The 17974-nt window shown below is 41.4% G+C and overlaps 1 protein-coding gene across 3 annotated transcripts in view; it reads right to left on the bottom strand.

The window, feature by feature from the left end:
- CHST7 (carbohydrate sulfotransferase 7) overlaps positions 1 to 4563 on the bottom strand; it is a 105765-nt gene extending 101202 nt beyond the window's left edge. For 2 of the 3 annotated variants that reach the window (XM_039319646.1, XM_039319645.1), the window contains exons 1-2: positions 784 to 4563; positions 95 to 175 (exon numbers count right to left, since the gene is read on the bottom strand). In XM_039319646.1, the coding sequence (XP_039175580.1) occupies positions 164 to 175; positions 784 to 2142 (1371 nt within the window). In that variant the 5' untranslated portion in view covers positions 2143 to 4563 and the 3' untranslated portion in view covers positions 95 to 163. Of the gene's footprint in view, positions 1 to 94; positions 176 to 662 lie in introns of all 3 variants that reach the window. The other variant, XM_039319644.1, reaches the window with a different exon arrangement.
- Between the last annotated feature and the right edge of the window lie 13411 nt (positions 4564 to 17974).

The raw sequence follows: 17974 nt of genomic DNA, 5'->3' as shown, positions 1-17974 counted from the left end.
TGTTTTGTTTGATTATCAATATGGATTTAAAAAAAAACAATCTGATCATTACGAAGAACCATTACAAGGATTAAGACTCAGCTTTAATACTTACTTTGGAGCCTGATTCATGTTCAAGAGACTAAAGTCCTCATTCAAATACAGGAATTACAGGAGTTGGTACTCAGATGTCAATCTATTTGTCAAAAGCAGGAAAGGAAACAGCTAGTAGCATGCATTTCATACATCTTAAGTCTCTACAGTGCCACTCATTTTAAATAACTAGGAATCCTATAAAAAAATCAAACTGGTAATTCTACCCATCCACCCTCATATATATATATTTATCATAAGCTATGATTCTTTCTCCAAGCTGATAAATAAAATAACATTGTAAGGCAACCTTCTCTGGGAAGATGTTGCACCATATTAGCTTGGGTGATAAGACTTGCCTCAATAGCACCAAGATGGGGAAGACTGAGGCAGAATAAATGTCAGAGGGGGGTGGACAACTTCCTTTCATAGAATCAACGGAAAAAAACCTGCCCAATTTCTGTCTGGATTTCTAGATGCGGAGGTGCTCCCTGAGAGCAAAAGATGTTCTGTTATGACAGCCTAAGGCGGAATATACTTCGTTAAATACTTCGTTAAATAGATTATGCCAGGAGCGACTTTGCGGCTACCTGGATGAGGAGAAGCACTGGAGCGTCCCCTAGCGGAGTCACGTCGAACGCTCTTTTCGCTGCTCGGAGGGTAGGAGAGGAGCCTCATGGCCTCTCCGCAGGTAGTCTCTACTTGGCGCACCTGCTCCTGGCTGAGCCGCTCCCGCCAGGCGTGGATGGCTTCCCGAGCATCGCGGGCGGAGATGAGGAAGGGCCGCTCCGAGGAGTAGGCGACCCCGCGGGTCATGTTAAAGACGAAGGCCTCGAGGGCCGGCGGCGCGGGAAGATCCGCGAAACTCAGCAAGCGGCTCAACTGGGCGCGCGGCTCCAGCACCAGGTCCTCGTAGCGGACTTGCGTGTACCGACGGCGCAGCCAGGCGGGGGCCCGGCGGGAGAAGATCAAATCACGCAGCCAAGCCTGGCAGATCACCTCGAGGGCGCCGCCCAGGAAGAATTCGGCTCGATGCTGCGGCTGTGTTCGGACGGCTCCACCGCCGGCGATGGCGGCGGCAGCGGGCGGGAGCTGCCGGCGGGGCAGTCTTCGGAACTCGGCGTGATACTTGCTCCGCAGCACCTGAATGCTCTCCCGGAGCAGCGCCTGTTTGGCTTTGAGTCGAGAATTATGGACTGCGCGGGGATCGCGGAAAAGCTGGATGACGTGCAGGTTGAGGTCCGGGTCTCGCAGCAGTGGCAGCAGCGCCCCCAACTCCAGCAGCCTCACGTCCTTAATCACCATCACTGGGTACTTTCGGCACTCGGCTTCCAACTCCTGCAGCGGCCGCGGATGGCAGCTCCGCTCGCAGGCGGCGCTGTCGACAAGGCCCACGTCGGCGCGGGCCCGGGCTGCGCGGGCACAAAAAGGCGCGGAGCAGATCACTTTGTTGGTCCGCCACCCGAAAATGCTCGCCGTACTCAGGTTGCCGCTCCCGCTGCCCGACTTGGCCCCGAAGGAGGCGGGCACGGGGATGAGCGGGTCGCGGCCGGCCGGCGGTGTGGCATAGAGGCGTAAGACCGAGAAGTCGCAGCGGAAGAGAGAGCGCATCATGTCCCGGAGGGCGCCCTGCAGGCTCAGCGCGTCGCTAGGATAGAGCGCTTGCCACAAGTGCCACATGGGCTCGTACAGGTAGAAAACATCCGGGTGCTGATTGAACACTTCTCCCAGGAAAGACGAGCCGGTGCGCCAGGTGGCGTGCAAGTAGATGTGCCGCTTCCCGCCCACTCTGCTTCGCAGACTGGGCGCCCTCCGGGTCCCGTCCTCAGCCTCTCCTGCCGCTGGTGGTGGTGGTGGCGGTGGCTCTTTCCAGCCCCAGTCGCCGAGCGCCTCCTCCAGGCTGGGGCAGCCGTGGGGCAACTGCGACTCCTCGCCCGCGCCCCCCCTTCTGGCTCGATAGTCCAGCGTGTAAGACACGAGCAGCAGGAGCAGCAGCGTGTAGACGGCTAAACCCAGCGCAAATCGCCGATGGAGCTGCCATCGCCACCTCCATTGTCGCCGGCTCTTCATGGCTCCCTTGGAACCACGCCGGAGGGAGCTGTCCTCCCCGCCACTGTCGCCCGGTTCAAAAACAAGCTCAGACTTGAGAAAGGCGGAGGGGAAACGGGGGTGGTGGCCACTGCTGCAGCGGCCGCCTTCCCGACGTAGAAACACGCCCCCAGTTGCCGGCAAGAGGGTGCAAGCGATCGCCAGCCAGCCGTTCCTTCAACTTAGGCTGCGGCTCCGCGCTGCTTCAGGGTGATGCCAACGCATCCAGTCCCTCTGAGTCCCCCGGCGTTTTAAGTCCGCGTAAGGTTAAGACTGGTCTCCTGTTCCGATTATTTGTGGGGGAGGGAGGAGGGAAAAGGTATCGGAGTGGCGTTTTCCCAGCCAGCCTGTATTTGCATAGGATGAAGTTGAGTGACCGCATTCATTAACCTCACAAATCTAAATGCAAATTAAGTAATTTAAATTAAAAAGAGGTATTGTTTATTTATGGTTAAAGCACTCAGTACTTTCAGTTATCCCGTACTCTTTGCCCTGGAGATGAAGATAAATACTGAATAGGATAATCCTTAAGCCTAAAAAGGGTGTATGCTAAGTACTGATATTGCAAATTCTATTCTGCCTTCTCACTCTTTAATCCTCAAGGTCAGTTGGACACTCACAATCCAAGACACTTAAATAAGCCAGTAAACTACATTTATACCTAACATTTAGCCAACACCCATGGTTTGCAAATGACAGCTGAGTTTGCACAATAAAGTAATGGTGTCTTTTGAAGTCTGAACCCAACAGCAATATAAACTCTTAGTAAAGGGAATAGACATTATTTGATTTGACTGAAACACTCAATTCCCAATACTACTCAAAGGAGTTCAGAGTGATTCCAGCCTACTTGTAATCTAGCCAACTTTATGGCATTCTGAGGCTACTACTAGTTGTTTTAGGAAAAAGCAGGAATGTTTCTTTGAGTTCCTTGGAAAAGGTCACTTTAACTGAAGATGCATATTAATGAATAAAAGAATGATTCTGGAAAAAAAGTTACATTTCTTGGTTTCTGCTGCAGAGAACATCCGGTTCCTTGATCTTACTAAATGTAATGTATAAATAGTGTGATATATAAATAATAAATGTATTCAGTGAGAAAAGCAGAAGGGCATCTTCACTTGGTCACATAAGGTAAAAAGGGCCATATGAGAAGATTTTATTTTTAATCCATTTAGATTTTTAAAAGTAACATTTCTCAGCATTTTGAACTTAGAACTTAGAAATGCATCGTTAATAATAGCCAATATATGTAAAATAAGAAGAGAGAAAGATTGTCACTCCTGTTATACTTTCTCTACACACAAATGTTTGCAAGCACATGGGCATGGAATGCAGGTACACACACAGAGAAAGCAATTAGGCTTTATGACAGTCTCCAGTGATAATAATGGAGATCATTTTAAAAGCTTGATTTTGACTTTTTTTAGGGCTTTTAACAGTAGCTATAATGGAATTAGTTCTCCCCTACTCTGTAGCAGCCCTTCTTTAAAACTGCTTCCATGTAGGCTTTTTAAAACTTCACAATAATGCAGAAGAGCAATTTTTCAAGGAAGATTATAGCACTGGTTAGCTATTATAGCACCATTTATGGATCTTATTTAAGGAGTCTTTCTCAATGTTCAGCAGTGGATTGAAGATGGTCAAGGGAAGGGAGCTCAAATTTGTAAGCTGACTGGATGGAAAACCCTTCAAGGGCCGGAGATATCAAAGGCATAGCATGAGTTCCATCAAGCTATATTTAATAAAAGTCTAACAAATACATTGGCTCACACAACATCTTAAGTCAAAATGTGTGTCTGTAGGGGGGCAATTCTTGGCTTCTTTGTTATGTAAATCAGCCAATGTGATTTATAAACCATGCTTTTTGCCTTTAGTTATGAAAAATATTATTGGAAATTTTAGTTACTTTTTCAAATCCCCTTTAGGTAGATTATTTTACAGTAACCCAATATGGACGCCAGTAAAGCACAAATAACTGACCAGATAATATCATCTACAGATGCTTGCTAAAAACTGAAACAGAGTATTAATGACTACTGCTATAATTTGAGAAATTCATGTAACAAAGATCAAAAGTATTCCAAAGCTATGAACCTTGTTTTCTAGATACCATTTAGAATGGGCAGAACTTTTACTCTTATCAGCCAAGAATATTCTGTCTAGTTTATGTTATGTGTCAGTTTGGCCATAATCAATTATTATCCAAGCAAGACAGAATGTGCTTATTTGCTGAGCTATAGTTACTACCAATGTAGTAATCTCCCTGAATGTTGGATTTTGACTCCCCTGATTAATTGGAATAACAGATCTAAATACATTCACCAAATTATTTACAGCAGGAAATAAGTCAAGAATCAGTGCTGTAGCTACTTGTGATCTGTTTGTCTCCTGATGTAAAAAAGATTACTTCAGGAGACAAACTGATCACAAGTAGCTACAGGACCGATTCTTCTCTTGAAAATATACAGGAATAAAAACATTTACATTCTGTTTAATACTACCGTATATGTCGGCGTACAAGGCGACCCAGCGTATAAGATGACCCCCATCTTTATCGCCGAGCCGCATTCCTAGAATGTCGTCTTATACGCCGGAAACTACCAGTATTTCCGGTGTATAAGACGACTCGGCGTATAAGATGACCCCCGTCTTTGGTGCCGATTTTAGCGCTCGCGGAAGTTGCCTTATACGCCGGCATATACGGTATATGAATGTAATACTCTATATTATTTTGAGCTTACACTATATGTTCCAGCCCTGTTAAAATATATAGGAACTCTGGGAAAGTTGTATATCTTCTTCTTGTTGTGCCATATCCGTTATCAGACATTGGCGATCATGTTGGCGATCCTGTTTTTATCAACAGCTGCACGAAAAAGTGCTACTGAGTTTTGTCCAAACTAGTCCCTTAGATTTTGAAGCCATGATCTTCTTCTTCTGCCTGGACCTCGTTTGCCTTCAATCTTTCCCTGGAGGATTAAATGGAGTATGCTGTATTTTTCTGGGTGTCGCATCACATGTCCGAAATATTCTAATTTTCGTTTTTTTAATTGTTTTGATGATTTTCCTTGGCTTTCCCAGGCGGCTTATCACCTCCTCATTTCTGATCTTGTCAACCCAGTTTATACGTAACAGCCGCCTGTAAATCCACATTTCAAATGCTTCTAGTCTCTTCAGGTGGCTTTTTTTTCTTTTTTTTTTTACAAATATTTTATTAAGTTTTATAAGGGTAAAAGGGGAATAAGGTCAACAAAGGTATAACAAAGGGAAACATACAAAAGGGTTAGACCAAAGGAAAAGGGTAAACACAATAGTGGGATTATTCCCACAAAATAACATCACTTCAGCAAGTAGACCCATCCGGGTGTACATATTACATCTTAATAATTAGTCTAATATTAAACAGTTTACAATAATTAATTTTATCTATAATCATGTAAATAACAAGTTGGTCAATATATCTCATTCATTTTACTAAATAACAATGCTTAATATAATATTACTAATATATTACTAATTAGTTGTAATAACTTTAAAATATTGATATATTACTTATTAGCTATAATTTACTTATTATTAAAAATCACAAATAAGAAAAAGAAAAAAAGAACATCAAAATAAACATAAAATATAAGTACAAATTATCAATTATCCCTTTAAGTTTCATAACCTTTTCTCCTTCTATCGTATTGCTAACCATTGGTAAAATTTGTCCCATGTTTTAAAGTAAATTGTATCTTCTTTCTCTTTCATTTCTAAAGTTAATCTATCCATTTCTGCACATTCAAGTATTTTTGTTATTATAATCTGGTCAGATGGTAAATTTTCATTTTTCCAGAATTGAGCAAATACTATTCTCGCAGCTATTAACACATGTAATATTAGGTACTCAATCTCTTTTCCATAATTCAAACCTAATATTCCTAACAAACACAGTTCTGGTTTAAATTCTATCTGTATTTTAATCATCTTTTCTAGCCACATATGAATCTTAAACCAAAATTTCTTAGCATTAGGGCAAATCCACCAGAGGTGGTGTAAGGACCCACCCCACTTTGCATCTTAAAAAGACAGAACTCTTGGAATAATTCTTCCAACAGGAATCCTTTATTAAGAGAAAATGGTTGCAGGCATGCTAGACAGGACTTGGGGTCCAAGCTCTCCCATTCAAGGTTTTAAGGGGTTCCCCAGTAGTCCCACCCAATCAACCCCCCTTCCAGTGATAGTTTCAAGTATCACAATTCCACTCCCTTTCTTCTTTCTTCCGTCTGGATGGAGACTTCAGATAATTACATGAAAGGCAACTTCCCTCCTTTGGTATGTTAACGCTTCGAGGTTACAATAAACACACATTCAGCATTCAGCTCTTTGAAGTGTAAAGAAGGAAGTGAGGGCCATAAAGCCCCTTTGTTCTCCCCCTTCTCTCCCTCTTATGGCAGAATCCAGAGAAGGCAGAATTGGGAGTTTCTATATTTGATAATTTAAAGATGAAATATAATTGGATTCTGACATCCGGCCCCTCTTAACAATAAGAGAGATCCACCTGAAAGAAAACACAGTATAAAATTTAGTCAGGCTTGTTAGGATACTCTGTGTGAAACTTCTTCAATAGCTTCGGGGCTCTGACATGACGTTTATGGACCCACTCATTTTGTGAGGGAGGGAGGTGTTTCCAGGCAACTAGGTACTGAGTTGCTCCATGATATCTCCTAGAGTCAAGGACTTCCTTTATTTCGAAGTGTTGTTCACCCTCCACCATGATTGGAGGTGGTGGGGGGGGGATTTTTGGCCGTAGAGGTGACTGATGCTCTCTTTTCAGCAAGCTGCAATGAAAAATTGGGTGTATTTGCCTGAGATTTTTGGGTAACTCTAATTCTACTGTTACTGGATTTATGATTCTTTTAATTGGAAAAGGTCCTATGTATTTTGGTCCAAGTTTTTTACAGGGCTGTAGGGACTTTAGGTATTTTGTAGATAAGTACACCATCTCTCCTATAATGAATGGTGTAGGCTCAACCCTTTTTTTATCGGCTTGTGTTTTGTAAGCCTGCCTAGCTTCATCTAGTGCTTTTCTGACTATTGGCCAGGTGTTTTGTAATTTTTCCATCCATTCTTTCAGCGAGGGGATCGTTGGTTCGTTTGGGGTTAATTCTGGCATGGGGTTGAAGCTTTGACCGGTGGCTATTTGAAAAGGAGTGTAACCTGTGCTGGAGTGGACTGCATTATTGTAGGCAACTTCTGCAAAGGGGAGTAAGTCCGCCCACTCGGTCTGCTGGAAACTAAGAAAACATCTTAAATATTGCTTAAGTACTGAGTTCATTTTTTCAGCCCCCCCATTTCCTTGAGGGTGGTGGCTAGATGTCAGTCCCTGAGTGGTTCCTAAGAGGGATAAAAATTCCTTCCAAAATGCAGACGTAAATTGCACCCCCCTGTCAGAGATGATGCGTTGGGGTGCCCCATGCAATCTGTAAATGTGTTGGATGAAAAGTTTTGCTAAGGCTTTTGCAGTGGGAATCTTTTGGCAAGGGATAAAGTGCACCTGTTTGGAAAACAAGTCCGTGACCGTCCAGACCACAGTATTCCCATTGCTTTCTGGCAATTCCACTATAAAATCCATGGCTATTTCTCTCCAGGGGGCTGAGGGACTTGCCACTGTTTGCAATAGTCCTGGCACTTTCCCTTGCAACCTCTTTGCCGTGGCACATTTTGGACAACTGGCTATATAACTTTCAATGTCCTTTTTCATGGATGGCCACCAAAATTGCCGTTTAATTAAATGTAAAGTTTTTACAAATCCAAAATGCCCTGCTGATTTTGTGTCATGGCAAAGGTGCATGAAAGTTACTCTTTGAGTTGTTGGTATATATAACTTTTCCCCTATCCAAGGCAACCCGTCTTTCATTGTGCACACATTTTTGTTTTTCTGGAACCAATCATCTGTTTCCAAACTTTTTCTGAATTCAATTCCAGTTTGGCTGTCCAGTTGTGGTTTTAATTTGGCTTGGTTTCTTGTGGTTACTGGTGCTGCCAGTTGTGACTCTGCCATTATTGGTCTAGAGTCTGTGGTTCGTGCGCTGTTAGATTGGGGCATGCGAGATAGTGCATCTGCCAGGAAGTTCTTTCTTCCTGGTAAATGTTTGAGCTTAAATTGGAATTGGTGAAAAGGCTGGGACCAGCGGGCTTGTTTGGGATTGAGTTTCCTGGAAGTTTTCAGGGCTTCCAAATTTTTGTGATCAGTCCACACCTGGAAGGGGATTTTGTTGCCTTCCAGGAACTGTCGCCATGTGAGTAATGCCCAATGTATCCCATAAGCCTCCTTCTCCCATACGGGCCAGCGCTGTTCTGTTTCCGTGAGTTTCTTAGATGTATATGCACAGGGTTGCAATACTGCCTCATCATTTTCTTGTAATAGCACAGCCCCCACTGCCACATCACTTGCATCTGCCTGTATTATGAAGGGTTTGTCCATGTCTGGGTGCCTTAGTACTGGTTCGGCAGAAAAAAGTCTCTATAGTCTCTCAAACGCTGCTTGGCACTCCATTGTCCATGTTAGTGGCTGGCTAGGTTTTACTGAGGATGTTCCCTTCGTTTTTAGTAAGTTAGTGAGGGGCAAGGCTATCTGTGCAAATGAGGGGATGAATTGGCGGTAAAAATTTGCAAAGCCCAGGAAACTTTTTAGTTGCTTTCTTGTGCGGGGTGGTGCCCAATTTAGTACTGCTTTGACCTTCTCCGGGTCCATTTCAATGCCCTGTGGGGATATGCGATAGCCTAGGTAGTCTATCCTTTCCTGGTGGAATTCGAATTTTGAGAGTTTGGCATATAGGTGAGCGGCTCGCAACTTCTTTAAAACCGCTCTGACAAGTTTGACGTGTTCTTCTTTTGTTTCGGTAAAGATAAGAATGTCGTCCAAGTAAACAAGGACCCCCTTAAATAGGTGCTCCCTTAGAATGTCATTGATTAATTGCATAAAGACTGCAGGGCCCCCTTGTAATCCAAATGGCAAGACTTTGAATTGATAGCACCCCATGGGGCAGTGAAATGCAGTCTTCCATTCGTCCCCTTCCTTGATTCTCACTCGATAGTAAGCTTCCCTTAAGTCTAGTTTAGAAAAAATTTTCCCTTTCGATAGGTGTGACAGCATGTCTTTCATGAGGGGCAACGGGTATAGGTTGCTTTCACTGATTGTATTCAGGGCCCTATAATCCACGCATAAACGTAAAGAGCCATCCTTCTTCTCTCTAAAAAGGACCGGGGCAGCCACTTTAGGCTTGGCTGGCTCAATGAAACCTCTCTCCATGTTTTTTTTTATAAATCTTTCCATTTCCTCCTTCTCCTTTGGGCTCATGGAGTATAATCTGGGCTTCGGGAGTTTTGGCCCAGGCTTGAATTCAATGGTACAGTCTGTGGGTCGGTGGGGGGGAAGCTCATTCGCCCTCTCCTCACTGAAGACTTCAGCAAGGTCCCTATATTCCTCTGGTATTTCTGTTAATCTTTTTTCCTCTCCTATGGATGCTTTTTCTATTCTTGATTCTGGTAGCCTCTCTTGGGGTTTTAAGTCCATAGGGTCCCCCTTCGGGAATTTGATTTCTGTAGTCCTCCAATTTACCCAGGGGTTCCATTTTTTCAACCATTCCATCCCTAGAATCATTGGGCATTCCATACCTGGGGTCACCACAAACGTTAATTCCTCTTCATGGTTGCCCAGGGAGAGATGTATTGGCAAAGTGGCTAGGGTAGCTGGCACCCCCCCTGCTATGGATCCATCTAGCTGGCCAAATGAGATTGGTTGTTCCAGTCTCCTGGATGGGATGCCCAGATTCGCCACTAGTGTTGGGCTAATGAGGCAGCGGGTACAGCCAGAGTCTATTAAGGCTTTCACCTTCACAGCTTCGGGCATGGGGGGGATTAATATAGTCACTGTTTTGAAGATGGGTGTGATGCATCCACTTACCAGGGATTCGCCCTCCGAGCTGTCACCTGAGGCATCCACCGGCCCTGTGGTGTAGGCTGGAGTTCTTTCCCCTTGGTGAGCAGAGGTGGGGGTTTCTGCAATTTCCATCATTCTCATGGCTGTTTCTTTTGGCTTAGCTGAATACTTTCCGGGTTTGTTGATTGGGATCTGTCTGGGTTGTGCTGGGGGGCCTTTGAGCGGCATTCTACAGCTCGATGCCCGTCTCTTCCGCACTTGAAACACCCCATCTGCTTCTTGGCTGTATCCGATGATTTCACCGGTTGGTGTGTCAGCTCAGGCGGGGGGCGGCTCCATTGTTTTTCTCGGCGATGCCTCTTCAATATGTCGATCTCTGCTTCCTCTGCCAAGACGTACCATTCCTCAAGTCGATGTGGGTCTCCTCGGGGCAGGCAAGCATCATATAGATCATAGTTTAGTCCGTCTTTGAAACGGCCAAGGAGGATGTCTTCTGGCCAATTCAGTTTGCTGGCAATGGCCCGGAATTCTTGTGTATACTCAGCCACTGGGCGTTTGCCCTGCCTCATCATTGTTATTCTTTCACAGGCTTTGCGATCAGCCAGGGGGTCTTCAAATCGTCTTCTCAAAGAGGACATGAAACGGTTGAAGTTACTGAGTTCTGGGGCATTGGAGTCATGCAAGTTCACTACCCAATCCGTAGCTGGTCCATCCAGGGCAGATTGCACGATCCGGATGCGGGCTTTGTCGCTGGGAATATCCTGCCCATATTCCTCCATGTAGCTGAGGACTTGGGTTAGAAAAAACCCCAAGCGTGTTGGCTCCCCTTTGAATTTCACTTCCAACGGTGGACGTCTTGGAATGGATCGGTGCCTCTGTTGTGGGTGGTAGTGCCTTCCCTCCAGATTGCCATCTGTGGTCCGGTAGGGGGTGGGAGCTCCTGGATCAGTAGATGTCCCTGGGGTTGCAGGTTCCATGTCCCCCTCGGTGTCTCTCCCTTTGCGGCTCCAGGAACTGGGGTGGCCGTAGGGTTCAGTATTCTCCTCTCCTAGGGAGCTGAGAGTTCTCTTCATCAGGTCAATAGCTTTCTCTAGGATCCAGTCTGAGTAAGGTGCCCAGCTTTCTCCCTCTTCACTTGCGTGCAGGGATTTCTCCATCTCCTGCTTCCATTCTGGTTGCTTGGTCCCCCGTCTCAGGGTCACCTTTCTTGATTCCTTTCCCCACTCACTTTTCTTTCCAGCGCCCATCGACCAGCAAGGCTTGTGGTCCTGTGTCTCCACCACTTCTTCTCCTGAGGAATCTGGCCTCTCGGATCCCAACATCTGGCAAGGTTCCAACTGGGTCAGCGGCTCTCTTTCCAGGGAGTTTTCCCCTTCTCTTGCTCCATTGTCTGACATGGTAAATTTTTGCAAAATCCCCCGGCAAGGGTCTTCCTTCCAGGTGGATTAATTTTGCAAGTCCTGTCTAATGTAAGGACCAACCCCACTTTGCATCTTAAGAAGACAGAACTCTTGGAATAATTCTTCCAACAGGAATCCTTTATTAAGAGAAAATGGTTGCAGGCGTTCTAGACAGGACTTGGGGTCCAAGCTCTCCCATTCAAGGTTTTAAGGGGTTCCCCAGTAGTCCCACCCAATCAACCCCCCTTCCAGTGATAGTTTCAAGTATCACAATTCCACTCCCTTTCTTCTTTCTTCCGTCTGGATGGAGACTTCAGATAACTACATGAAAGGCAACTTCCCTCCTTTGGTAGGTTAACGCTTCGAGGTTACAATAAACACACATTCAGCATTCAGCTCTTTGAAGTGTAAAGAAGGAAGTGAGGGCCATAAAGCCCCTTTGTTCTCCCCCTTCTCTCCCTCTTATGGCAGAATCCAGAGAAGGCAGAATTGGGAGTTTCTATATCTGATAATTTAAAGATGAAATATAATTGGATTCTGACAGGTGGTAATAAGTGCCTGGTTGTTGTTTACATTTCGAACACATATTTGAAACATTTTAAAATATTTTCTCTAATCTAACTTGTGTCATATGCCATCTATAAAACATTTTATATAAGTTTTCCTTATATGCAGCTGCTTCAGTAAATTTCATATTTCGGTCCCATAATTTTTGCCATTCTTCTAAATCTATAGAGTGACCAAAGTTCTTTGCCCACACTATTATTGTTTCTTTCACTTATTCTTCCTCCATCTTCCAATTTAACAAAAATTTATAAAGTTTCTTAATTAAATTTTCATCTGTTTTCAAAAGTATTTTATCTAATGGTGTCTGTTCTTTGTAGAATCCAATTAATTTTGCATCTTTTTTATATCTTGTTTGAATTTGCAGATATGACCACCATGTTAAATTGATACCATGTTGTTGAAGTTCTTGCCTATCTTTAAGTTTTCCTTCTTTATCTAAAATGTCTTTATATGCCACAAGTTTATCATAGTTAATTAAGTTCGGATATGCAAATGCTTCCATTGTTGAAAACCACTCAGGTATTTTCATATAAATTTTATTTTTAATTCTCTCCCACTCTGAGAGTAATACATTCCTTATAGCATGAGTTTGAAAGTATTTATGTACTTTATTTTTCTCGTACCATAAGAAAGTATGCCAACCCAGTTGCAAATCATGTCCCTCTAGATCAGCGGTTCTCAACATTTGTGTGACGGCGAACCCCATCACACGGACGCGCCGCCCATGCGCGGCGGCGCCCCCTGAGGGGGAAAAATGGCGGATCGCGTTGTTTGGCGACCCCCGTAAAATGGTCGTTCGACCTCAAATGGGGTCGCGACCCATAGGTTGAGAACCGCTGCTCTAGATAAAGAAGTCATTTGTTTCTCAGTGTAATCCATTCTTTAAGCCAAAGCAAAATAGCAACTTGATAGTAAAGTCTCCAGTCCGGGAGCACAAATCCCCCCTCTATCTTTTGATTCTTGTAACAGTTTAATTTTAATTCTTGCTTTTTTCCCTTGCCATATAAATCTCGTTATTGTTGCATTTAAATCATCAAAAAATTTCTGGCTTAATTTGACAGGAATCGTCTGAAATAAAAATAGTAGTTTAGGTAAAATATTCATCTTAACAGTCGCTATCCTTCCTAACAGTGATAATTGGAAATTTTTCCACTTTTCCAAATCTATTTTTATTTGTTTCAATAGTCTATCATAATTGTCTTCTTTTACTGTTGTATATTTTGATGTTAAGTAAATACCTAAATATTTAACTTTTTTAGCTATCTGAAGATTTGTTTTTTTAGCAAGTTAAACTTTCTATTTTTCTGTTAGATTTTTTGTAAGTACTTTAGTCTTTTCCCTAAGCTCAGCCACTTCTCCAAATTCTTCTATTTTCTGCAATAGTTTAGTGGCTGTTTCCAAAGGCTCCTCCAAAATAAAGACCAAGTAATCTGCAAAGGCCTGTAATTTATATTTCTGATCTTTTATCTCCAGCCCTTTAATCTCCAGATCTTGTCTAATATTCCTGGCCAGCACTTCCAATGTAAGAATAAATAGCAAGGCGGGCAATGGACATCCCTGTCTTGTGCCTTTTTTAATATCGAAGTTATCTGTATAGTCTCTGTTTAGAAGTATCTTTGCTGATTGTTTATTGTAAATAGCTTGAATTGCATTTATAAAATTTTCATCAAAGTCCATCACTCGCAACTGTTGAAACATAAATTGCCAATTAAGATTAACAAAAGGTTTTTGTGCATCCAAAAATATAAATGCCATTTGTTTCCCCGGATGCTTTTCATAATATTCCAGCACATTTAAAATAACCCTTAGATTATTCTTTATCTGTCTTTTAGGCAAAAAACCATTTTGATCTGAATGAATAAATTCATTCAAAAATTTCTTCATTCTTTCCGCTATTATTGCTGTAAATATTTTATAGTCCACATTTAGTAATGATATTGGCCTGTATTTTTTAATTTGTATAAGATCAGTATCATCTTTGGGTATAAGGGAAATGTTAGCTTCTATCCAAGAGCCAAGGTGGCGCAGCAGTTAGAGTGCAGTACTGCAGGCCACTTTAGCTGACTGTGTTCAGCAGGTCAGTGGTTCAAATCTCACCGGCTCAAGGTTGACTCAGCCTTCCATCCTTCCGAGGTAGGTAAAATGAGGACCCAGATTGTTGGGGGCAATGTATATATATATACACCGAAAATGTTTCATTACAAAGATCTTTCAATATCGGGCTTATTATGTCTTGTAAGGCTACATAGAATTCCGCTGGGAGACCATCAGGTCCCAGAGTCTTATCTTTTTTTGTCTTTTTATTGCCTCTGTAATTTTCATCATTGTTATTTTCTCATTCAGCATATGTTGCGTGTTCTCTGATATCTTTGGGAGGTTCGCTTTTCTTAGATACTCCTGTATTGCCTCCTTAGAAACCACCTCCACCTTGTAAAGTGTCTCATAATAAGCTTTAACAATTTTTTTCAGTGCGTCATTATGACAATGTATTTCGCCTTTTGAATCTTGTAGTTTACTTATCAATTTTTTTTCTCTTTCTTTTTTCAGTCTATATGCAAGCCATCTTCCTGGTTTACTGGCATTTTCAAAGAAATTCTGTTTAGAATGTTTTATCTGTTGTGCCCTTGTCTCCATCTCCAATAAATTTAATTTATGTTTTATTAATTCCATTTGTGTCTTCAGCTTCTTCTTTTGTGGATCATTTTGTAACTCAAATTCCTAAATTGTTCTTTCAAATGTTTGTCTCTTTTCTTTGTTCTTTTTAGCAAGGTAAGTTATAGCCAAACCTGTAAAATAAGTTTTCGCAGTGTCCCAAACATTTTGAATTGAGGTTTCTTCTTTCTTATTTATTTTTAAAAAGATTCCCATTTCTTTTGTTGCAAACTGTAGAAATTCTTTTTCTTTCAATATAGATTTATTCAATGACCATCTTAATTTTTTCCTAGCTCCTTTCAAAGTCATTTTAATTGGATTACGATCAGCCCAAACATTGGGTTCAATTTTCACCTTTTGTATCATAGTCTTTAAATCATATGAAGTTCATATCATATCAATTCTTGACCAGGATTTATGCCTATTTGAATAAAATGTGTATTGTGCTTTTTCTGGATTCATTTCTCTCCATATGTCTTGTATACACAATTCATCTTTCATCTTTAAGAAAGACTTAGATAGGGTATTTCCCCCTTTTTTCCCTTGTTTGTAGCTTTTATAATCCCATATTGCATCGACTATTACATTAAAATCACCAAGTATGCAAAGATTTTAATAATTTAACTCCACTAGTTTATCATATAATTGCTGAAAAAAATGGTCCTGCTTCTTGTTGGGAGCATATATCGCAACCATCAGAATTTGTTTTTGATTTCCACCATTAATATTCTCCCTTCTTTATCAACATAAATTTATTTTGGGTTCATCTTTTCTTTTATATAAAATGCTACTCCTCTTTTCTTTTGCTGTGCTAAAGAAAAATAAAGTTTACCTATCTTTGTTTGTTCTAAAATTCTGGTATGTTGTCTTTTAATATGTGTCTCCTGAAGACAAGTTATATCCATTTTCAATTTTTGTAGTCTATTAAATATTTTACTCCTTTTTGATGGGGAGTTAAGACCATTTATATTTATTGAAAAAATTCCAATCTCCTCCATAATTTCAATTATATCTAGACCTCAGTCTTCTAGGGGAGCTTATCTGTCTCTGGTCTTTCGGTTTTACATCTTCCTCTGATTGCATCTTTTTTTATTCCCCCTCCTCCGATTGTTTTGGTGCTCCTGCACCCATCGTCTCTTCTAGTTTCTTGGGTTCAGCATCGCCTTTTTCTAAAAAGGCTCTGTGATTGTTAAAAAATTCCTCTGTTTGGACTGGAATATCTATTCTGTATCTTTTTGAGTCCCAGAAGATTAATAATCCTTCTGGGACCAGCCATCTAAAATTCACTCCCTTATTAAAGAGTTTCCTCGTTAAAAATTGATATTCTCTTCATGCTTCTCTTATCCTTCTGGGAATCTGTTTAAGAACTACAAGTTCTTTATCTTTATATTTCAGTGGTTGGTCTCTTATTGCTCTCAAGGTCTCATCGCGTGTAAATCTTTTGAGAAATCTTACATGGACCTCCCTAGGAACTCTGTTTCTTCTTGCATAGCTTGAGCTGATTCTGAAAACCTGATCTATTTCTCTTTTTATTTGATTCATTTCCATTCCAAGCAATTCCGCTAGTAATTCACTCATCAACTCCAATAAATTCTCATCTTTCTCTTCTACAATATTTTGAAATCTTAGGCAGTGTGATGCATTATCCATCTCCATCACGACCTCCAGTTCCACATTAGCTTGCACCAATCTCTGATTTTCTGATCGACCACCACTGACTTATCTTCTATTTTTTGCATTCTTTGTTGAGTGTCTGCCATCTCCTGTTGAAAGGTTTCCATTTTTTGATCCATTTTAAGAAATCTTTTTTCATTTCCATTTTCAGATCATCGATATTTTTGGTTTGAGCTGAAATTGCCTAGATATCGCTTGGGTGTCTTTCTGTTGAGAATCTTGTTGTAGAAAAGTAGTAACTGATTTCTGAGGAGCTGGACTCACTAAGGTTGAAGTGGGGGCTGAGAAACCTTTCCTCGCCCCTTTAGCTAAATTTGAAACACTCATCTTCTAATTATTATACTTATTTGTAATCCACCCAAAAGCCCAATGGCTAATTATAATCCACCAGGTAGTCTGATGGCGAATTATAATCCAGTGCCCTCCTATTACCAGGAGACAAGGCCAAGCGTAGTTTAAGCAAAAAAATAAAACAAATCGTTTAGGGGAGTAGAAAAAAAAAAAAATCTCAAAACCATCCAAAAAGAGAGCAGAAATTAAAAAAATAGAAGAAAAATTTTTTTTTGAAAAAGGAATCAGCTGAAGGAAAAAAAACAATCTCAAAAAAGAAATAGTAATAAATTTATCTCTAAAAGGGGAGATAAAAAAAATCAAATCCTCAAGAAAAGAAAAGAGGAGACTTCAAATAAACAACCAAAAATAAAAAAAATAAAAAGTAAAAATAAAAGTTGTCAAGAGAAGATGAATAATATCCAAGTTATAGTCCAATTAAACTTTATCTGCAGCCAAAATGGAAAAAAAGCCAAAAGAAAGGAAAAAAAATTCCCTTCTTTGGTATTTTCCCTTGTTAGGGGGAATGTACAGCTAACCAGAAAGTCAGATAAAAAGCTGAACAGTCTCTCTCAGTCACTTTTAAAGGGAGATAAGAATGTCTGGGCATGCAGCCAAATGTCTGGACATTGAGTCAAGTTCCACAGTTGAATACACAAGGTTAGCCACCGTGAACAAAGGGAAGAAAAAAAAAGTGCTACAATATAACCACCAGGGAAACGCTGATTCTTTCCCAGGGTTTTTTTTCCAAAAGAATATTCAGAGTGAAAACACAGTTTTAAAGTTTTTAAAAAGGGGGAAATAATTAGGATGGCTTTCCAAATGAATTCTCTTTATTTTTTTAGATTTCTCCAATCAAAGACAAACTTTAAAATAGTCCCAAATAAATTTCTTCCTTAACAATGGAGTCGCTTAGAACAGGGCTTTTCAATCTTTTCACCCATTGTACCACTTTTAGGATATGGCAATATCCGAGTACCACCAGTCGCCTAACAAGGTGTCAAAAACTTGACCAAAAAAAAGGAAAAAAGTGATAATGTATAGGTAGTCCTCGACTTACAACAGTTCACTTAGTGACTATTCAAAGTTACAATGGCACTGAAAAAAGTGCCCCCCCAAGCCACAGCCGAGCAAGACACCTGCCTACCCACCCAGCAGCACTCTTCCTCCTGTCCGAGGTTTTCATTGTTTTTTTTTTTTGTAAAAATTTTTATTTTCAACTTTACAATACATAACAATCTTACAAATACTTCAGATAAAA

This window comes from Crotalus tigris, unplaced genomic scaffold (genome assembly GCF_016545835.1).
Source record: "Crotalus tigris isolate CLP2741 ecotype Arizona unplaced genomic scaffold, ASM1654583v1 scf7180000023606.2106662, whole genome shotgun sequence".
NCBI classification, from domain to species: domain Eukaryota; kingdom Metazoa; phylum Chordata; class Lepidosauria; order Squamata; family Viperidae; genus Crotalus; species Crotalus tigris.
Note: the sequence above shows the minus strand (reverse complement) of the source record. Positions and strands in the feature narration are given on the sequence as shown.